This window comes from Penicillium daleae, assembly GCF_028827525.1.
Source record: "Penicillium daleae strain IBT 16125 chromosome Unknown utg000002l_segment0_segment0, whole genome shotgun sequence".
Taxonomy (NCBI): Eukaryota; Fungi; Ascomycota; class Eurotiomycetes; order Eurotiales; family Aspergillaceae; genus Penicillium; species Penicillium daleae.
The window spans coordinates 3,166,372-3,188,176 of NW_026623150.1; the positions used below are offsets into that span (position 1 = coordinate 3,166,372).

General features: G+C 51.2%; 8 protein-coding genes across 8 annotated transcripts; 4 read left to right on the plus strand and 4 right to left on the minus strand.

The window, feature by feature from the left end:
• Nucleotides 1-468: 468 nt before the first annotated feature.
• Nucleotides 469-1,464, minus strand: N7458_002151 (complex I 30 kDa subunit family protein; the record flags this gene model as incomplete). The annotated part of the gene is made up of 3 exons (XM_056905534.1): nucleotides 469-519; nucleotides 578-1,227; nucleotides 1,293-1,464. 3 exons carry the CDS (start codon nucleotides 1,462-1,464, stop codon nucleotides 469-471), a joined length of 873 nt encoding a protein of 290 aa, XP_056769641.1.
• Nucleotides 1,465-1,853: 389 nt separating this feature from the next.
• Nucleotides 1,854-7,533, plus strand: N7458_002152 (CCR4-NOT core ubiquitin-protein ligase subunit MOT2; the record flags this gene model as incomplete). The annotated part of the gene is made up of 5 exons (XM_056905535.1): nucleotides 1,854-1,909; nucleotides 1,964-2,030; nucleotides 2,120-2,235; nucleotides 2,311-4,460; nucleotides 5,333-7,533. 5 exons carry the CDS (start codon nucleotides 1,854-1,856, stop codon nucleotides 7,531-7,533), a joined length of 4,590 nt encoding a protein of 1,529 aa, XP_056769642.1.
• Nucleotides 7,534-8,885: 1,352 nt separating this feature from the next.
• On the plus strand, nucleotides 8,886-9,727 carry N7458_002153 (spherulation-specific family 4 protein; the record flags this gene model as incomplete). Its single annotated transcript, XM_056905536.1, has 2 exons — nucleotides 8,886-9,081; nucleotides 9,138-9,727. The coding sequence occupies 2 exons, from the start codon at nucleotides 8,886-8,888 to the stop codon at nucleotides 9,725-9,727; spliced, it is 786 nt and encodes a 261-aa protein (XP_056769643.1).
• A 160-nt stretch (nucleotides 9,728-9,887) lies between these two features.
• N7458_002154 (Rieske (2Fe-2S) protein) lies at nucleotides 9,888-10,466 on the minus strand (the record flags this gene model as incomplete). Its single annotated transcript, XM_056905537.1, has 2 exons — nucleotides 9,888-10,142; nucleotides 10,215-10,466. 2 exons carry the CDS (start codon nucleotides 10,464-10,466, stop codon nucleotides 9,888-9,890), a joined length of 507 nt encoding a protein of 168 aa, XP_056769644.1.
• Nucleotides 10,467-10,845: 379 nt separating this feature from the next.
• On the minus strand, nucleotides 10,846-12,425 carry N7458_002155 (thiamine pyrophosphate-dependent dehydrogenase E1 component subunit alpha; the record flags this gene model as incomplete). Its single annotated transcript, XM_056905538.1, has 5 exons — nucleotides 10,846-11,616; nucleotides 11,669-11,878; nucleotides 11,937-11,998; nucleotides 12,048-12,235; nucleotides 12,295-12,425. 5 exons carry the CDS (start codon nucleotides 12,423-12,425, stop codon nucleotides 10,846-10,848), a joined length of 1,362 nt encoding a protein of 453 aa, XP_056769645.1.
• Nucleotides 12,426-13,305: 880 nt separating this feature from the next.
• N7458_002156 (uncharacterized protein) lies at nucleotides 13,306-13,503 on the minus strand (the record flags this gene model as incomplete). Its single annotated transcript, XM_056905539.1, has 1 exon — nucleotides 13,306-13,503. The coding sequence occupies one exon, from the start codon at nucleotides 13,501-13,503 to the stop codon at nucleotides 13,306-13,308; it is 198 nt and encodes a 65-aa protein (XP_056769646.1).
• A 1,362-nt stretch (nucleotides 13,504-14,865) lies between these two features.
• Nucleotides 14,866-19,029, plus strand: N7458_002157 (uncharacterized protein; the record flags this gene model as incomplete). Its single annotated transcript, XM_056905540.1, has 2 exons — nucleotides 14,866-14,980; nucleotides 15,038-19,029. The coding sequence occupies 2 exons, from the start codon at nucleotides 14,866-14,868 to the stop codon at nucleotides 19,027-19,029; spliced, it is 4,107 nt and encodes a 1,368-aa protein (XP_056769647.1).
• A 463-nt stretch (nucleotides 19,030-19,492) lies between these two features.
• On the plus strand, nucleotides 19,493-20,677 carry N7458_002158 (S-methyl-5-thioadenosine phosphorylase; the record flags this gene model as incomplete). The annotated part of the gene is made up of 3 exons (XM_056905541.1): nucleotides 19,493-19,607; nucleotides 19,690-20,214; nucleotides 20,286-20,677. 3 exons carry the CDS (start codon nucleotides 19,493-19,495, stop codon nucleotides 20,675-20,677), a joined length of 1,032 nt encoding a protein of 343 aa, XP_056769648.1.
• Nucleotides 20,678-21,805: the final 1,128 nt, after the last annotated feature.

A 21,805-nucleotide genomic window follows, 5' to 3' on the forward strand; every position in this document is an offset into this window, starting at 1 on the left:
TGTTGCTATAGATGTGAGTAACAACCCAGGGCGAAAATAAACGAGCAAGGCTGAATCCGTCTAAATTTATTGCAGAGCTTGAAGTGTTCGATATATGCGGAGCTTTTTTTTTTTTTCTTAGCGGGCGGACCTTTTGCCAAGATCCTCCGCCTCCGGGCACGGATGGAATACGGGCAGCTTTGTATCCAATGCGACCCAATGCTGAGCTCTTTAGTGGCAATTAAATTCCTACCTCTGCTCTTATTTGCGTTCTGGTAATTGTGGTGCAAGTATTAATCAATTATCATAGATCCAATTGAGCGGTCTTAATCCAGGAGTGCTGGTCTTAGACCACTCCTGTAGGGGACAGACAACTAGCTATATATCTAAATGCTATGTCTTGGCACGAATTTGGGTGAGGAACACCATCGATTAACGATATGTACATACAAACATGGTAATGAAAATTGATACGCGTACAATCCCTTTCTATTTCTTTTCTTCCTCCTTGGGCTCTGGCTTGGGAGTGGGCAACTTGAACTGTAAACCAAGTTTGTTAGCGAATGCTCGAGAGTAAAAATCCTAAAATGTCACTTACCGACTCGGGCCTCCGATCCTGGCCAGAACCAACAGGCTCCCAGGCAGTAGAGCCACTCTCGAAGTTACGGAAGGCCTGGGTGAGCTCAAGGGGCTCAATGACGATGCGCTTCTTCTCCTCGTCGTAGCGGAGCTCAGTGTAACCAGTCAAGGGGAAGTCCTTGCGCAGGGGGTGACCGTCGAAACCGTAGTCAGTCATGATACGGCGCAGATCGGGGTGTCCAGAGAAGAAGACACCGAACATGTCGTAAACCTCACGCTCGTACCACAGGGCACCCTCAAACAGACCAGTAACACTGGGAACGGGAGTGGCCTCGTCCGCGTAGGTCTTGACACGGATGCGGGAGTTATAACGGACGCTCAGCAGGTTGTAAACGACTTCGAAACGCTGGTCACGGGTGGGGAAGTCGACACCAGTGATATCGGAGATCTGGGTGAACTCGGCGGAGGTGTGGTTCTTGAGGAAGCTCATAACGGGGACAACGCCGGCGGGAGCAGTGTAAACAGTGAGTTCATCCTTCCAGACAGTGAATTGCTGGATGTACTTGGGCAGGCAGGACATGATGTACTGTCCGTAGCTGTGCAGACCATCGGCCATGTGTTGGTACTTGTCGGTAGGGTTGACGACAGGGGCGCGGAGGGGGCCCACGGCTGCACGAGAGCGATTCAATTAGTCCAATTGCACCCTCAAAATATCACTAGAGTCATCCACATACGAGGCCGTTGCGCCTGGCGCATGTTCTCAGGCTCCGAGGCGCCCGGTTCTGTTGATGCCTTCGCGGCATATCGCAGCGAAGACGAGGAAAAGGCACGAGGAGCATTGGACCTCGCAGCTGAAGCCACAGAGCGTCCAGAGCTCAGGCGCAGTAGAGAGCGAGCGGATGCCATTCTGGGACGGGGAGCAATGGCTGCAACAAGAGGGGACGAAGGCACGTAAGGCGGATTGTGAGGATGGAGGTTGGTCGAACCTGCCCGGAATCACGTGCCGCTGACATAATACACTGCCACGCTAAACGCCATCGGGCAATGCCAGCAAAATGAAGCCGCGCTTCAATTTCCTTTCTTCTCCTTCGCCGTCCACCTTCTCCACCCCCCAACTCATCACCTCTCTTTCCTTCTCTTCCTCTTTCCTCTCTTCATTCCGTTTCTTTGCTTCACTCTGGCTCCGGAGTCGCGTCCTCGTCTCTTTTTAATTTCTGCAACTACCGTTCCGCTTGGGTTCTGGCGTTGAGATTCCCAGTGTCGCTTTCCCCGTTCACACTACCTTTACTGCGACCATGTCTTCCAGTCGCCAACAGATCGACTCCGTCATCGACGATGACGATGAGTTCTGGTATGTGATGACTCCTCAGAATATTATGCGTGTTGGCCACTGACTCTCTTCAAGCCCCCTTTGCATCGAAGAGTTCGACCTTTCGGATAAGAACTTTAAGCCATGTCCCTGTGGGTATCAGGTATGTCAAAATGGACCTTCATATTCGCCACTACTCCCTTTTTTCCCTTGACGTCCTCCTTTCCGAGGCACTGACATACGATATCTCAGATCTGCCAATTCTGTTACAACAACATCAAAACCCACAGCGAAGAAGGCCGATGCCCGAACTGCCGCCGTCCTTACGATGAGAGCACCATTCAATACAAGATCCCTGATGCGGAAGAGTTAGTGATAAATCATCTTCGTCCCCTCCAACCACCACATGTCCGCGCGACTAATCCGTTGATTCTACAATATAGATTCAAGGCAGACTTGGCACTGAAGCATAGGAAGGCCGCCGCAGCTAAGAAAAAGGAAGCCGAAAAGCGCGAAATCGAAGCTTCCAGCCGAAAGAATTTAGCAGGCGTCCGTGTCGTCCAAAAGAACTTGGTATACGTCATCGGCCTGAACCCGACGATTCGCGACGAGAACCAGCTGCTACAGACACTCCGTGGGCGAGAATACTTTGGTCAATATGGCGATATTGAGAAAATCGTGGTCAGCAAGGCTAAGCCCGGCGGCAATCCTCATCAGGGAATCGGTGTCTATGTCACCTTTTCTCGGAAGATTGATGCTGCTACTTGCATTGCTGCTGTAGATGGTTCCGCAAATGGTGACCGTGTTCTAAGGGCTCAATATGGGACAACCAAATATTGCTCATCCTTCCTTCGCAACGAGCAGTGCAACAACCGCAACTGTACCTTTTTGCACGAGACAGGAGAAGACAGTGAAAGCTACAGTCGTTCGGATCTTTCGTCTATGAACACACTGTCCAGCCAGCGGCCAAGCCACCCCCAACCCACTCCTCATGTTCGCCCGAGCCAGCCTATTACGCACACAATGCGTCGACAACCCAGCAAAGACGACTCGATTAGTGGGCGATCGGGACCACCAGACGGACCCGCGCTTCCATCGTCTGCTAGCTGGGCAAACAAGGACGCCACCATTCGTACTAGACGAGCCAGCTTGACTGGTAGCCAGGCTTCTCAGAGCCCGCGACCTGCGAGTGTTACCGTTGCTACACCAGTCGAGGAACCCAAGCGGGTCGAGAGACCGTCTCCTGTTGCTCAGGAAGCGCAGCGGATCTCTCAACCTGTTTCACGATCTCCAACTGTCCAACCCCCGGTCCAGCACGCTCAGCCACCAACCCCCGAGCCACCAGCGCCAACACCATTCGACAACCTCGTGAAAGATTTAATGAATCCCAATTTCAAGTTCATATTCTCCACTGCCGATCTGCCAGACGACGAGGTCAAGGCGATTCAGTCCTATCCATCGTTCATTGATCCGTACGGCGGTGTCAAGCGTCGGGCGATGCGAGAGAAGGCTGAACAGGACCGTCTCAAGCGTGAACAAGAGCTGATTCAGTCTGCTACTGTCGAGGAGGAGAGTCGTGAGGCTGGCAGCCTGCAACTTGGTGGCGAGCCGGAGGAGTCTAATCAACCGCGTGGTCCTCAGCAGTCTCGTGAAACTCACGGCGCCATTCAACCACCTTCCCAGCAAGGCACTGCTGACAACTCCACAGTTGGCTCCCCAGTGTCTGCGTCGAGTCACCACTTCCAAGGGTTAAATTTGGCAGGCAGAAGCTTGACACCCTTGCAGCAGCAACAGTTGATGCTACTCAAGTCAGCTGGTAACCAGCAAGCTGGTCTTGCCGAGCATCTGAGCTCCGCTGCTCTGGACCAAGCCACCCAGCTCCGCCAAGGCTTGTTGCACAATCAGATGGCACAATTCAATGCGCTACAGGGCCAAAGCCGCCAATCATCACGGTTCACCTTCGCGAACGATGTTGGTTCTAAGAATATCAGCAACGCACGCATGTTGAGTCAGATGCAGGCTGGGACTCCCAACCCATTGTCCGCCCCTAGCCCCCAGCATGCTCTTGCCGGTGGATTCTATGCAAGTGGTGTGCAGGGCCCTCCCCCGGGCTTGAAGACGGCTGGAACTCCTCCGATCAGCGGTGGTGGTATGTTTGCACAGGGTCATGGGTTTACTGCGAATGCCAATATTGGACTGGGATCCAACGTGGGAAAACAAGATGCGACACCTGAGTTGATGCGTGAATTACTTCGTGGCCGAGGCGGCACGAACATTGGTGGTGTACAGGGCCAGGAGGCCGCAAAGCGTGAGTTCATGTTTCCTTTTCTTCAACAGCACCCAACCCCACCTCCCTTGACTCCCGTCAACGGCCTTCTCAGCTCTTTCTATGGGTCCCAGACAGGTTCCGTACTTGACTCTGGTGGCGCGCAGAAGCAGAAGAAGAAGGGGAAGAAGCAGAGACACGCTAACACTTCCTCCGGTGGAGGCGGTGTAGTAGATCTTGCGGACCCGAGCATTTTGCAGGCGAGGATGCATCAGGTCGGTGCCAATGCTACTGCTGGGCAGGCGTTGTACGGGAGCCAGGGTCAAGGTGGGTACAACCCCTCGATGATGTATAGCGGCGGTGGTTTTAGCCGCTGGTGAATGATTGTCCCTTTTTCTTTGTTTTTTCTTCCCTTTATACCTTTTGCACTCTATACCATGTTTATGATTTCCCTTTGCATTCCTCGCTCGCGGTCTGTTGTCATGATTTTTCAAAATGTGCTTTGATGGGGCTCTATTCCTGACGACCTTATACTTTCCCCCCTGGTACCTCTTTTTCTCCTCACTACACGTCGGGCTTGCATCTGTCTTTTTTTTTGCCCTTTTAAAAAACAGGGCTAGCAGCTCTGGCTCAATGCGACGGGCTAGCGTGCCCTGGGCGTATTGTGACGGGCTTTGAATTCTTCTTTTATCTTTCTATATGTTTTACACTGCCCTTGTTCCCTCGATTTCCGAGGGGTTTTGCATTTCATGGGCCTATCGCATGTACTACGGTCCTTTTTTCCTACCCGGCGGCTTTTTTTACCCTCTTATCCTTTTTTCTGATATTGCATTCGGCTCTTCATTCGACTGCCTGCAGCGTCTTGAGGACCGTGGATGGTTTTCTCATGGATTGATGTACGTTAAGACCTCCCTACCCTGATATCGCCATTCTTGGAACAGGGTCTTATTCGAAACCAGTTGTCTCACAGCCATTGTCCATAGACCCCCTGCCCTACCTTGTACCTGGCCCGTATGGGACAGTGCCCATCATGTAATGACCGTTTGGCGCGCCTGTATTTTGCAAAGCGCTCCTGATTAGTCCTGCCGCGTGACCGTTGCTTGCCCTGCATCCGGATACATGACACCATTCGCCTGCTGCATCTCGTTGATACTCATTGCAACTTTGATAGTGCAAGGTGGCTGACTAGACTTTGACAGTGAACGAAGATTTCCCTCCATTAGGTGGACAACTGAAAGATGCTCAACCCGTTGATACTTTCGGATTTCTCAAGTCCCAGCTACCCAATGATTCTGCTGGGCGTGTTGGGACCCCGTCTCTGCCTCCAGGGCTCCCGCTGCCACAATCCCATCCAGCCTCCGCAGTGTTTCAAGACCAATTAAGCCTGTCGAAACCATCGTCCCCGGCGCCGAGTGTGCCTCCCGGCTTGGATGTGAATATCTCCCGGGGTGGTACCCCGTCTCAGAAGAGCCCATCAACTGGACCTTCAGCCCTGACACCCGAGCTTCCTTCTCGCACGATCACCGCGTCTGCTCGCGCCAAGGATGTGTCTCAGATCTCCCTGGGTTCTCCTGTGCCCAAGTCCGCGAACAAATCTCGAATTATGACCAAGCTAGACTTGTCTACGCTGGACACCAAGCCAGTTCCCGCGAAAGCTGGTCAAAGCCCTCCCATTGGCACTAAAACAAGCCCGATTTCTTTGAATTTGAATTTGAATTTGAATTTGAATTTGAATGGCCAAGAAACTGCATCGGCCAAGTCTGAGCGAGTCCTGTCTGGTACCCCGATGTCTGGACCTGGGTCTGTTTCTGCAATTGGATCGCGCCCTAATACCCCCTTGACCACTGTCTCTCGTGTCTCGGACTCATCCGTTCTCCGTCAGCCACGCATTCTGCGTGTGGTAGACACTCCAAAGACCGAGGTTCCCCCTCCGAGTATAAACGGGCCGTCCGCGTCCGTGTCTACCGCCAAGTCTGGCAAACCCCAATCCCGGAGACAGAGCATTTCATCCAGTAGCCGGCCAGATACACCTGGAGATTTTGGCTCTGAGACTGATCTTTTCCCCTCGGCCTCCGTGTCTCGTGCCAGCTCTCCGCCAGCTGCATCGCGCATTGGTTCCGCCCCTGTTCGATCCATCACGAAAAGTCAACTGAAAAAGGAAAGACGACAGAAGGCGAAGGAAGCCGAGGCCAAGCAAGTGGAGTCTGTAGCTCCTGAAGAGCCTGTCCAAGCCCCTATCCTTGGGCGCAAGCGTAAGACCAAGAAGGCACCCACCACGGCTACATCCTCTGCGGATACTGCCCCTACACCTATGCCTGAGCCTGCAATCCCTGTCAAAACTCCTGCTTCATCTCCGAAGAAGGTGGATCCAAAGCCTGAACCTGCCAAGAAAGTGAAGGAAAAGGAGCGGCAGCCTGTTCAAGAGGTCAAGCCGGCTCCTCTGGTAGAGCAGCCCGCACCACCTCAAGCTCCTCCGGAGCCCTGGCGCTCTCACAACACGGTAGAGCAACTCATCAAAGATGCTGAAGAGTCCGGTCGTCCAATCAAGGACCTCTTTGTGGAAAGAACCAAGTCTCTTCACGAAGTGCTCGCCGAGATGCACAAGTCCGGTGAGCTGGACTTGAACAAAAGCTCGTTGTTTAACCCGGCCAACCTCGGGCAGCGTACTGATATGAAGGGCGTTGATTCCGATTACTTCTTGCTCAAGCAACCCCTGGAGCTCTTTGAGTCGCATCGCCGTGCTCTTATGCGCGGTCAGCCAGTGCGAATTGACGCCGAGCAGCTCTCAGATCGTTGTTTGATCACCCCACGTGGCTGCGTGCTTCGTCACCTCTCAGCCGAGGAAGAGGATCGATATCTGGAGCTGGAGAAGCAGCGAGGTGGGGCCATGGATCCCTTTGTGGTCGGCGACGATTCGAGCAACATCAATGGTGGACTGGATGCCCTCTTCGCGACACCCGAGAAGTACAATATCTGCTGGGTAGACGACAACTCCACCCACATGGGCTCCACTTCCCCCGCTGGTACCGTGAATGGTGCTGACTCGGTCATTCCTCCTAACGTTCTGTCGGCTATGGAAGCAGACAGCGAGCGCAGTCACGATTGGGCCGTTGCCCATTCTGCTGAGCTCCTTCAGACCACTACTGCTGCTGTTCGTTCCTTTGCTGCCGCGACTGCCAAGCAGATGCTGGGCTCTGCTGGTGTACCTGGAGCCAATCCCAGCCTCGACGACGTTGCCGCCATGACCAATGAAGAGCTCAAGGAACTCGCTGGTCAATCTCAGAAGGAATTGGAGAGCAATCGCAAGGAGTTGGATATGCTGGACAAGAAGCTTGCTGCTCTGCTTCGTCGAAACAAGAAAATCCAACTGGCCGCTCTGGCTCTCGCGGAGGAGGCGTGATATTCGCAAGTATCGAGGATCAGGTTTACTGTGTGGAGGGTTCATTAGGTCTTTGAAATCGTGTCTCAGGGTCACGATTTCGCCATGTATGATTATTGTCTAGTTATTAGCACAGAGGTATCAATACCGTGAAAGTCTAGATTTTTTTTCATTCTGAGTAGATTCATATGTACATGTTAAACTAAGACAATGGATGGATTGTTGTTTGTCCCCCTCCAGGAGGTAGTCAATTGTTGATTTCGGTCCACTGAAAGAACTCAAAGTCATTCCTTTTGCTGTCCCTACACGTTTTGCTGACAAAATCCCCAATTTCCACTCATCCTGGTTGACTGCATATGGCTCGGATGCGACGCAAAATTTTCCGAGCAAAAAGCAAACAATCTCTCCGATCAAGTCGTATCTCGGCTCGTTTCTACCATCATACACCATCGAAGCGCCTTGCCCTCATCAATACAGGGTCATCAATACGAAAGGAATCGACCGAGCTCCTTCATTTGCTGGAGTGCCAGGTCTGAAACGGTCCTTCAATACAGCGGGCCCAGCCCTGCGTGTGGCGCTTGCGCAACGTGATCTGCCCATTGAGGAAGGTGCATATATCTCCCCAGCGCAAAGTACTGGAGATGAAAAATTCTAACGGGCTTACATTTCTGTTGTACTTTTTACGACTCCGGAGAATGGAGGATATGGACCACTATCGCCAAGAAGAGTCGCGATCGACCCAGTAGCAATGTGCTACGGCGATCCCGCATGGGTGGGGTGGTGGGAGGCGCTTGTTTGTAGGTACATTCTTTGCGACAGGGCCCCTGGCATGGGATCGGCCACATTCCTTCCATAATTTCCATATCCTCTCTGGATTTTGGACTAGCCAAGGGCCACATGGGGGTCTGGTCTCTCTGATCCACGGAAATATTCCTGTTCCTGATGTCACTGAGAAAATGGGACCTACAGTATACGTTTATCTTGTGTGGCCACAATTTTTGCGCCTGCTCTTACCTGAATAAAGCCAGGCTGATGTATGTTGAAACGAGTGGCTTGCTGCACTAGTCGTCGGCACATGGTTTCTGGAAATCAAGTGTGACCGCTTCGATATCATTTGATGCTTGAAGCTAGCACGGGTCTTCGTGTCTGGGACCATGAGGGCCTCGATCTAGTGAGTTTGTCACTATAAAGCGGCCAGGATGTCAGGTCTCCTTTTACATAGAAGTATACTTTATATCAACGTTGTTGTTTGCTCCTTTTCGCTCATTTCTTGGCATTCGATCTAGATAATAAACCCTGGCGGCTTATTATCTGTTTCACTCCTTTGAAAAACGATACATTCATTCACTCATTATCCATTGATTCCGTCAAAGATGTATGGCTTATCCTTCATTTTGGGCACTACCCTTGCCATGACCTCGGCCGTCTCCTCCACAGGCATTATCATTCCTCTTTATGTGTGGCCTGCAGATGACAGCACTTGGAGTCCGGTCTATAACGCCATTTCAACGCACCCGAATATCCAGTTCCAAGTTATCGTGAACCCAGACAGTGGTCCAGGGGATACAAGTAAGGAGAGAACATGATTAAGAATGTAGAGAGATTTTCGAGTTAAAAGCTTCTAGCTTATCCCGATGACAACCTCATCAGTGGAGTCTCCACGCTAAACAGCTATGATAACGTCCATGTCATCGGCTACATTGCTACCAACTTTGCAGAACGTGAACAAGCGGAGGTTGACAGCCAGATCGCCACCTACAGTGGCTGGTCCTCCTACGCAGCGAAGAACATTTCGGTTTCTGGAATCTTCTTCGACGAAGCTCCGAAAACCAACGCCGACACCAAGATTTCATATATGCAGAGCAAATCGGCCACAGCAAAGTCGAGCAACCTCAGTACCGTCGTGTTTAATCCAGGTACCACTCTGGCAAAGGAATCTGCGGCCGAATATTTCAAAGCGGCCGACCTGATCGTTGAGTTTGAAAGCCCATATTCTGAATGGAAATCCACCATCCCGGCGAACGAGTTTTCCTCGAACGAGACTTACAATAAAGATGCTATCATTCTTTATAGTGCACCACCGACCGCGGACTATAAGGCTGTTGTCCAAGAAGCGCAGAGTATGGGATTGGGTGCGGTGTACTTGACAAGCAGTGACGACTACATGTCTATTGATACTGCGCCGAAGATTGCCGCATCTTTTGTTGATCAATAGATGGCACAATCAAGGGTCCTCTGCTATTATGTTGAAATCAAATTCGCTCATCTCGATTGACGCAAAGTAAATAGTCATTCGCTTCATAGTTGTCTCTCTATGTAATGTACAGGCTTCTATATGATGAATCGCCGTAGGATTTCTTCAACAGGTAGTCGCATTAACCAATCCGCTGCTTTCGCCTTACCCACACTTCCTTGCCGCCTTCCGAGGCCTCATCGCTTGACGCAGGCGGGTCACGTAATTCCACTTCCCAAATCTTGAGCTTGTAGTTGCCGCGATCACCCTGTCCTGAAAACAGATCAAAGGACCACCCATGCTTCGGACAGGTTAACCCAGCACTCAGAGTGATGCCAAAGTCCTCAATGTCGAAGATACTGGCTTGTGAAAGCGGGAAGGATGAATGGGGACATGACTGAGGAGTTGATATTAGTCGGGCGAACGATGGAGACAATGGCTTGCAAAGCCACATCTAGGGCACACTGACATGATCAACGGCATGGAATTTGCCCTTGTGTTGGAACACGAGAACCTGGTCTTTCAGGTCTCCAGGGACCTCGACATCGGCTTCTTCTGGGCCATCAGAACTTGAAGTCCCATCTGCCTTGGGAATACGGAATGCCTTGCAACTTGGTGTGATTTTGGAGCAATCCTTATCAAGACTGAGGTCGGGAAATGCAGATGCGAGGCCAACCCGATGCCAAGGATCTCCCCGACGCCGCTGGAAGAAGGGAATCATTGTGCATTCGAGGATTATGTATCAGGGTCTTGGCCTTGGCACTTGAGAAATGCATGCGTCTGGTCCTCTCTAGTCCGATAGCCTTAATCTTGTCCCACTCCTGTCATGCCTCCATTCCTTCGGTCGATGTGTTCAGCATAAGCAATTCCATCGCAGTTGATTCCGCAGCCAGTTCCGATCAGTGTGATTACCTAATATTCACACCACGCCATCTGAATAGACACGAAGTCACGTGCTTCGAGATAAGGCGATGAAAGACCAAATTCTACTTACTTTATGGCATCGTTATACCTGTGAATGACATTCTGTATGAGATTTTTGCATTATTCATTCGGTATACTCTAAGACATGAGAAAGAGGAGCTTGCGGCATCTAAAGTCTAGTCCAGTCCCTTCGCCCCATCCTTGTATGGCCGTAGATCATACTCATCTGGATATGTTTCCAGAATTCGCTTCAGCTCTTTCATCTGTGCCTTAGCCTCCTCGGTCAATTCTTCATACACATCCGTAAAGGCTTCACGGAGAGGCGGCTTCTTCTCGCGCTCGGCCTCGCTGAACTCTTTCAAAACGGCCTTTCGCATCGAATCCCGAGTCTCCTGCTCCAGGTCCTCGTTCCACAACCCCTTGTTCTCGAGCCACTTGCGAAGCCGAATAATGGGGTTGTCGCGGCGTTTCCAATCCTCGACCTCCACTCGGGCACGGTATGCGAAGCTGTCGTCACTCGTGCTGTGGTGTGAAACACGGTAGCTCATGGCCTCGATTAGGACTGGTCGTCCGCCGTCGCTCAAGGCACGTCGCCGGGCTTCCTTCATGGCCTCATTGACGGCAAAAACGTCATTTCCGTCTACTCGTATTGTGTCAATGCCATAGCCAACACCACGACTGGCAATTCCATCACCACGATACTGCTCAAGGGTTGGTGTGGAAATGGCAAATCCGTTATTCCGGCAAATAAACACAACGGGGCACGATCGAGTGGCAGCAATATTGAGTGCCGCATGGAAGTCACCCTCGCTAGCAGCGCCCTCACCAAAGTAGCAAGCAACTATACGACGCTCTCGGTTGGGATCCTGTAGATCTTGCATCTTTAGGGCGTAAGCAGCACCGGCGGCCTGGGGGATTTGAGTGGCCAGGGGTGATGAAATTGTGTGCTTCTCGTGGTTAGCATGGCAGAAACAAGATGGTTAACCTGGGACGGCTCACCATGCGAGGATAGTTCTGTCCGTAGTGAACAGGCATGTTGCGACCTTTACCCGTATCGTTGCAATTGGCAAATAATTGGCCCATGAAGTTTTTCAAGGTAAATCCTCGTTGTTGGAAGACAGCTGCTTCACGGTATTGGGCGAACACCACATCATCTGGGGTGAGAGCAGCTGCTGAACCAACCGCGATACCTTCTTCGCCAGCTGAGACCTATGTTCCCACATCAGTCTCTTGCATTTCAAAATTATTTCAACCACCGGGATCATACCATATAGAAGCTCAGTCGTCCCTGGCGTTGTGCCTCGAACATGACCACATCCATAATGCTCACTATCGCCGATCAGCTTCGCTCAAGATTCGAATCTTGAAGAGAGCATACCAGTCAACATATTCTTATACCATGTCAAAACCTCCTCATCTGATACATCAGGGGGACCTCGAGATTTATCGACCAACTCGCCGTCTGAGTCGATCACTCGATATGTGGGGATTGCGGGCAGATCGGAGCCTTTGAGGAACGACATTTCGGTAGTGAACTTGCTGTTAACAGCGCCCGGGAATAACACACTGTATTCACAATCTCTGTCAGTCAATTTCTTCGACAGGTTTCAGGAGGGGCTTGTTACCGATCCGAACCCGGTCTTTGTGAGATAGAGCTTCCCCATCGACGAGCAGACCCTGTGAGTAAGGGCGTCACAGCTCTGGGGCTGCTGCGAGTTGCACGCCATGAGCGCAGGAGAAGAGCTCTAGAAGACATTGTATGAGTGTTGACAGAGTAAGATTCATCTCCCCTCGGAGACTGAAAGGCAGATTGGAATTCTGGGGAAATATGGAGACGGCCATGCGGAGAGGGCTCGGTTGGCGTCGGCATCTTCACGTCACTTTGGGGCGCTGGTAGCCGCCCGACCGCTCGGCTTTGTCAATTTCTCCGCATAACTAAGCAAAGTGCGCATCCAATTGCCTCAATAAGGGGAGCCGCTTACAGTCAAACTATATAGGGCGTTCTCTTATCGACTATATATGATCAATAGCGCTCTATATGTTAAACACTTCTATGTCCAGATGGTGAATGTCGATAATTGCAGTCCCGAAGTTCTGTGGAACAGTACATGCTTAGTATATCCTGGCGCAGCCTCTGGTGAACTGGCGGGGATGTTGTTCATATTTTGTACAGGTTTTTTCGACTCTTCTAGTAATACTTTCCGTATTCTAACCTAACTGCTAGGCATAACTTAGTATTTCTTCATCTTTGCTTTTTCCCTTCGCAAAGTAGATCGCGTCCTTCTCTCCTTGCTTCCGAGTGATCAACTAGAGTTCTTGACTACTCCCCGGCCCTCCTATCCAAAGAGATTTGTAGAAGTCTTGATTCTCTGCCTGGTAATATACAGTCTCGGACATGCTATTAAATGGTATGTAGAAGAGGGTTTGAGTGTTCCCTACGGTCTTGGAGACTACCGGCCTAGGCAGTAGATCCATAAATTCAAGCGCTACAGGCCGGGCGGTGGAACCCTCAAAGATATATCCAACATCGGGGTTAATGGAACTCCATTTGACCTAGGGCACGTATTCATGGGTAAGGTTGAAATGTATCTTTCCATCTAAGCTAAAGATATCTATCTTCCTAGTCCTAGGTATACTTATGGGATATTAAATGGCCAGACCAGCTTAAAGCCAGGTTCATGGTTCACATCTGGCATCGGGCTGCTATCAGCGCCAAATGTGGGATGGGTACCAACCAAGTCCATGTCACGTAGCACTGCATTTTCGTAGGAAGGCCTTGCCACGATGAAGGATTTGTAAGCAGAACCAACGTCAATAATACAGGTCATGGCCATTGCTTGGTCCTAGGTTCTGAGGTAAAGATCGAATTATCGCGATGTTTCGACTTGGGAATGTCTTTCAAGGGGCACCAATTTCTGTCGCTCAGAGTCCCTTACCTTGTCACACCAAACATGGAGAGGCCGCAGGGCCTAATTTAGGTCCCACTATGCTGTCAATGCAGACTGAGAAATCATTCGCATTGGTGTTGGCCTAAACTCTGATTAGGGCCCGGAAGGCTCCGAAGAATGTAGCTTTGCCCAACCTGTCAACATGATAACTTCTTATTTGTCGTAGTTATATTACGGGGTGATTGTCAACAAATGTAATGAAGGATCACGCACACCCTCAACATTGACATGCAGTAGTCGCTCGAATGTCTATCTTATTGCTTCCTTTGGTGAGATTCATAGATTGCATCGCAATCGAGGTTAGATGATATCAAGCCGTGCCCCTTTTGAGCCCTTGAATGAATGTAAGGCTCAGACGAGAGGGAAAGATGCCCACAGTAAAAGATAAAACCAGGTCACGCAAGGTCAAAGGAAATCCAAAGTCTTCCTTTGTGCGGAGTGTTAGGATGACTCCACGGTCAATCAGATTGCAGAGCCGAGTCGGAAATTCTTTAATTAAAATTGTGGAATGGTACCCAGACCAACCGTTCTTGCAGCAAGAGCATCGATGAACTGGATTGGATCGCAGGCTATCGGGTGGAAACCTTGCCTCCAGAAAGACTTGGGGAAAATGTGTGGCATTCTCCTCGATCATTATATCCAGGTAACTGGAACTAATCATCCGCTGATTGAATTTCTTCAATGTGATTTCTGTGGGTCTACTGTGGGTAGGTACTACCTCAGGGGCATCAGGAGGTGTGTCGGAGATACAATCGATCTTCGAATCATAGCACCGAGTTTCAATCATTCGGTCAAAATTAACTGTTCGCCAATGATACTAGGTGAGACAATGACGGTTTACAATTCATTTGGTCCTTCGACATGGCCATAGCTCATATTCTAGAATCGGAGCTGATGAAGGTGAAGTTTGATTGCAGAAGAGAGAGACTGGGACTAGACAGCTTGAACAATCACGACTTCAGCTGAGATAAATGACACTACGCCCATCGAAGCCAAAGTTTGCCCTTTCCCCAGTTTACGAATTAATTAAAAATACTGTAACTTTTGACCCCGTATGTATATCTGGATGAAGATGAGCCAAGGGGTCCCAGCGGGGTCGCTGCGGAATGCTTAACGGTATGACCACCTGGGATCACATTCTTTGGACAGTGTATTCCACTATAAGGTCAAGTCTGAGACATTGATCAACTGCTCCATGGACTCTCCGATTTTCTTGCTGGAGCAGGCATCTGAGAATGCCCGTCAACGATGCGAATAGCGTCAATATTGTGTCTGGCTGGCCTCACGGCTGCAGCGACAGATGCATCAGGAACCTGTTCGAGCACGGTTTATATCACCAAAGCAAACGACGGAAGCTCTCCTAGTATGCTAAAATGAAGTTAATTGATGAGAGATTCTCAATGCTGATAGGAGGTACCAGCTTCTGCACCCGCGGTTACCGTTGCGCCAGACGGCCGTGGCCAATTCACGGCGATTGGCGATGCGATCTCATATGCTCAAGAAAAGGGCATTCCGACAGTGACGGTCCTCAGCGGTACATATCCAGCTATCACGATCGAATCCACCCCATCGGTGACTGTCGTTGCGGAAAGCAAAAACAAGTATGACTACACCGAGAATCTTGTGGTTGTCTCGAGTGACGCGACTGCTCTCACCATTTCCGCCGATGTCGAAGGACTGACGGTCACCAATATCAACTTTGTGAATACCGGATCATCTGGAAGCGCAGCGATTCTTAGAGGAACAAAGCTCGGGTTTTATCAATGCCAATTCATATCGTCTAGTGAGTCGGGGATCAGTGCAAATCAGGCCTTGGCCGTGATTGCGAACAGCTATATCGAGGCCCCGACAAATTTAATTGAAGGATCGCCGAACATCTACATCTTCGACACTGTTATCGTACCTACAAAAAGCTCCGCAGTGATTGTATACACTGAAGGTCCTACGTCGGGCGGCAAGTCGATTGTAGTGATCGATCGCTCCAGAGTCACACAGAAGCCTGGAAAAAATAACGACAATGTCTCCCTCGCCGCAGCCTCTGGGCCTGGAGCCGTAGTTGTGTACCGGGACTCTGCTTTGGGAAGCTTGATTGCCCCGAGTGGCGTCAAAATCGATAGGAATACTCAAAACAACGACAACCTCTACGGCGAATATGACACAACGGGAGCCGGTGCTTACATCAACAACGAGGACGCAAGGTCAGCGTTCGTTTCTGATCTTGAATCGTCAGACCTATCATCAGTGTTCATCAGCGCAGTTGCGGCTGACGGAAATTCGGACACGACCTGGATTGATCCTGCTGTTCTGGCTGCTATTGAGACTGCGGACGTTAGTTCGGGAGGTGGCTTGTCACCCAATGATGGGAATGAAAGCTCTGGTTCTGGAAACGGATCTGGCAGCTCGTCTGGTACTGGCGATGGATCTGACAATGGGGATGGATCAGGCAGTTCAGACTCCGGTAGCTCGTCAGGTAATGCCGATGGATCTGACAGTGGGGATGGATCAGGCAGTTCAGACTCCGGTGCCTCGTCAGGTACAGGTAGTGGTTCTGGCACTGGAGATGGATCTGGGGATGGATCTGGGAGCTCTCGGTCTGGCAGCTCGTCAGGTGCAGGTGATGGTTCTGGTAATGGAGACGGGTCGAGCACCTCGGGCTCCGGTAGCTCGTCAGGAAATGGCGGTGATTCCGGCAACGGCGGCGGATCAGGAAGCTCAGGATCCGATAGCTCGTCAGCTACGGGAGATGGATCAGGGAGCGCGGGGTCTGGCAGTGGAGACGGATCAGGATCTACCAGCTCATCGTCTGGGAACAGCTCAGGCTCCGGTTCGACAGGCTCTAGTGGTGGATCAGCAGCTAGTGATGGCTCAGCATCTGGCACCTCCGGCTCTGGCGATGGATCAAGCGCCGCTGGCTCTAGTACGTCGGGTTCGGGTTCTGGAGATGGAACAGGACCTGGCGGCAGTACCTCATCGTCAGGTAGTGGATCTGGCAATGATTCTTCAGGGTCGGACAGCTCTAGCAGCTCGGGCTCAGGATCTGGCTCTGATAATGGGTCCGGCTCAAGTGATGATAGCTCTGGATCAAGCAGTTCTTCATCAGGCGATGAGTCAGGAACAAATACTGGTTCAGGATCGGGGTCTGGAGCGTCAGGGTCTGATACATCAGGATCTGATACATCAGGATCTGATACCTCAGGATCTGATACCTCAGGATCTAGCGATGGATCCGGAACAGGCAGTGCCGATGGCTCAGGCTCCAGCAGTTCAGGATCGGGATCCGGGTCCGGCAGCTCTAGTTCAAGTACCGCGGGTTCAGGTTCTGGCGATAATCCCGGCAATAGTTCAGGGACAGGGTCAAACTCAGGGACCGTCGATGGAGATAGTTCGTCATCCGGAAACGGTTCAGGGTCGAGCACTGGCAATGGGTCGGGATCCGGCGACGGCTCCAGTAACGACTCGGGGTCAGGATCCAGTTCAACTTCTGGCAACGCGTCAGACGGTTCTGGCGATAATGCTGGATCTGGCGGCTCATCTACTTCTGGCGATACTTCAGGTTCAAGCACAGGGTCAGGATCAAGCAGTTCTGGTAGCTCAGAATCGGGCACTAGCAACGAATCAGGATCCGGCGACAATACAGGATCTAGCGATGGATCTGATGGATCTGGTAACTCCGGGTCAGGGTCAGATTCTGGAAACGGCAATGGCTCGGGCTCGGGCTCGGGCTCAAATTCTGATACTTCGGATTCTGGCAGTTCTGGGAGTTCAACTTCGGGGTCCACGACCGGTGGATCTAGCTCTACCGGGGCGGGATCGGCATCATCCACCACCAGTAGCAGTTCAGGCGGGGATGGGGGATCGACTTCATCCTCGGGCAGCGACAGTTCAGAATCCTCCGGAGGCACCGGCCCGGCAGGGACAGAAAATGGTGATTCAGGATCATCATCAACCGGCAATGGGAGTGGCTCTAGTTCGGCCTCAGGCGACAACGCTGGTGGTGGATCAGGCTCTTCGTCGTCTGGGGATGGGTCGAATGGCTCAGGTGGCAGTGGTGGGTCGGGGTCCTCCAGTGGAGATGGAAACGGTGGAGGAGGTTCAAGCTCCGATGATGAGACTGGATCGTCCGGTAATGGCTCCGGCTCCAGCTCTGGGTCATCAGGATCATCAGGGACAGGTTCTGGATCTGGCTCGTCGAGCGATGCAGGGTCTGGCAGCAGTGGAGGAGGAGATGGCTCGGGGACTAGCAGCCCAACAACGGGTTCAGCGACTTCATACACAACCACTACCGACCCGCCAGGCACGTCAACGACAGAGTCAACCACGACGATTGACGTGCTTGCCGATCCTTTCACGACGACATTCACTCAAAACTCAACAACAACGATTACTACGACAATTAAAGGCCCCCCGGTTACCTCGACAGTCATCGTTCTTGACCTCGGGCTTCTGTCGCTTGCGCTGACTCCAAAGCTACCTGGAGATAATTCCACATCGGCTGCTAGTTCAACGTCTCCATCGCCGCCGCAGGAGACCACTGTCTTCGTGACAGTTACCCGGACTATCGCACAATCCACGATTACCGTGACTCGAACCGTCACGACCACAGCCAAGCATGGTCCCCTTCTCGAGCCATCGACAACCGACCCTATCGTCACGACTTTGGTGGGTAACGGCACAGTGACGGAATCTTTGGAACCTACGACTGTCATTTCCAGCTCCGTGCTGACTGAAACAAACACGAAAACGGTGACCACGACTCTCAGTTGTATCCCAACAACAAAGCAGAAGAAGCGTGGATTGCTGAGGCCACGATCAACTACGGCCTCAACAACTTCCTCCAGTCGCTCCACAGTCACTGCCTATGTTACCACTTCAACTCTTACCGTCCCGGGATCAATTAACCATGACACAAATATCATCACACGGATCAAAACTCTCGAACCAAAGACCACTACAGTGGTCTTGACCTCGTTAGCGACAAGGATGTTATCAGTGACCGTCCCTGGTGGCATCAATTATATCACGATTACTCGCACTACATCTGTCAATCATGGAACGAGCAAACCAGAGTCTCCCCTAAGAGCAGATGACACCTCAACCCCGGCAGTGAAGTCCTCGACGGCCTTGGATGATGCCCTGCATACCTCCTTGAAAACAACCACCCACACCACCGAGGTCACAGTACATCCATCTCCAGCAACCACAGTGATTACGAAGTGGATCACTATCCAGTCGACATCTACAGATTCCGCCATCACATCCGAACTGAGGAAGACAGTCACACAATCGAGAACTCCATCTGTTACCGTAACTTCTCAGATAACTCTCACGTCGACCAAGCTCGTCAAGACTGTTTCCACAACCTCGACCACGATCACGAAGACAGCGGAGAATGCCTCCACTTGCACGAAATGAAGATATTAGGTCTAGAATGTACATGCTTGGATTTCCTTTAATTATTGTTTTTTCTGTTCTATTTCTTTACAATGTTAATATGTGACTCGTTATCAGTGGAAGAAGGAGTCAATAATGTATAGGTGCATATGATACCAGTGTTGTTGAGACCTCTTTTTGTATTCTCTGCTTGGTTTCATGTCATGATTTAGAAGAATGAGCACAATGCGTCAATTCTTCCTATGACCGTCCTCGCCGTAGAGCTCAACTTCAAGCCCCCAGCAGTTGATATAGCTCGTCCTTGATCATCCGAGGTCTTACCATACTGTGGAAACGGTGCTTTTCAACCTTGGTACTTACGTATAGATCGCGTTTACTTCAGGCTAATCTAGAACGGAATGGCGTCGTGGCCTCAGGAACCGAAGCCGCACGTGGGGCCGCGACCCAATCGGAGCGGGGCAGCAGATCTGAAATTTGTCCAGAGATGCGCTGGCTCGCCGGCTTTCGCCAACTTTCCTCCATATCCAAACCCTTCATACGAATTGAGACTGCGAAGCAATTAGCACGCAGAATGGCTGCTCTTCCCTCCACCTACGATGGTAAAATCCACCCCAAACGCTGAGACTACTCCGCTTCTTCCAAGTCCCCCCTCATCCCCCACTTACGGGCAACGACTGATAGGCGCAAACCATACAGGGTCCGTCTCAATTGCTGTCATCGGCGGCACTGGCCTTCGCGAGCTTCCTGGATTCACCCAGGTTGCTTCGCTGAATGTTTCGACCCCCTGGGGCGAGCCTTCCTCCCCGATCACCATCCTCCACCACCAGTGCAAGCACAACAACAAGACCGTTGCTGTCGCGTTCCTGAGCCGTCACGGCCCCCACCACCAGATTGCCCCTCACGAGGTGCCGGCCCGCGCCAACATCGCTGCTCTTCGCTCCATTGGTGTCCGCAGCATCATTGCTTTCTCCGCTGTTGGCAGTCTCCAGGAGGCTATTAAGCCCCGCGACTTCGTTATCCCCGACCAGATCATTGACCGCACCAAGGGTGTCCGTCCATGGACTTACTTCGAGGGCGGTGTTGTCGCTCACGTTCCCTTCGGTGACCCCTTCGACGAGGGTATCGCCAAGATCGTCCGGGAGTGCGGGCACAGCTTGGAGGGTGAGGGTGTCGTCCTGCACGACCGGGGTACTATCATCTGCATGGGTACGTAATGGGATAAATGGGATACCTTAGCAGGTTGAACTTCGCTGACAGTATGCTTTTCTCTCTTATAGAGGGTCCTCAATTCTCCACCCGTGCCGAGAGCAACATGTACCGCTCCTGGGGCGGCAGCGTGATCAACATGTCCGTCCTCCCCGAGGCCAAGCTGGCTCGCGAGGCCGAGATCGCCTACCAGATGATCTGCATGTCCACCGATTACGACTGCTGGCACGACTCCGCCGATGTCACCGTGGAGATGGTCATGGGCCACATGAAGTCCAACGCGGCCAATGCCCGCCACTTCGTGACTGCAGTTCTTGATGCGCTGGCCGCTGACGAGCACGCTGATCTGATCACTGCCAAGCACCTGGCTGGCTCCATCAAGTTTGGCGTTAGCACTCCCCAGACCAACTGGAGCCCCGAGGCTAAGAAGAAGCTGGACTGGTTGTTCCCCGGCTACTTCTAGCTTCTGAACAGAACTGAAGCACATATATTTCATGACACATTTTGACAAATAGATATCTTGGAAATAGTCATCAAACGCTGAAGCGAATGCCAATAGAATCTTGGTACATTGAGAGTACAGCGGCATTTCAAAGTCTGCGACTAGAGATCAACAGAAAAGGCCATCTTAATATCCTTCAACTTTACGTTGTTTGAGGGATCTTTCTAAGTGTCTTTTGAAACGTCTTTTTCTAGATAGCCCAGGGGTCATCCCGGGCTCAACTTGCCTTTCAAAGTATATCTGACGAGATGATCATGCTTTCCAAGGGGTTTCAATCTGGATAGTGAACATGATCATAAACTGGAGACTATACATTTGTGGAAGCAACGAGAGTCGCAAAGCGCTTCTCTGGCCGTGCAATTTCCTTGTCTCTTGCAGGCTCCCAGGTTTTCTCCTCCATTTCGTTTCTTCCATTTTCCATCTTTAACTTCGTCGTCGTCTCCTTTAACATCCTGCTCATCGTCCTTCTCTCGTCATCGTCCGAGCTTGAACATAACTGGACCCGTATCACGGAGGTGTGCAGACTTCCTCAAGTCTTAGAATGGCAACAAATCGACGATGCAGAGGGTGACGAGGACAAGAAGTGCAAAATGTGGAAATCGTTCTTGATCAACAAGACGATCCGCAAATACTACCGGCGAATGAAATACCCTGTGCCCTCGGAGTGAGGACAAGCCTAGGCCGCATGTTAACAGTGGCACCCAGTGCAATGATTTCTAGCCCCATTTGGCTACCGTAGGCTCGCCGGTGCTAGAAAAGAATGTATGAATTGTGTATCTCATCCATCCATATGTTAATGGTCGTACGAGCTTTGGTTATCATCTCACTTCCCAGTTTCGAGGTAATGTTGTTAATAATCAAAGAAACCCCATGTCTTTCGAAAACTATTCCAACGAGTCTCTGAGCACGTCTCTCAAGCTCTGTCAATGGCGTTAACTCGGAGTCTGAAGAATTTAGACTTCCCTCATCGAATAATTCACGCCGTAGGCCACGCGAGATGAGCCGTACTCCTTATGTTTTCATCGAACCATCTTCCATTCGGAAAAAACAAATTTCCACATTAGATATACAATAGTACATGAAAAGCTC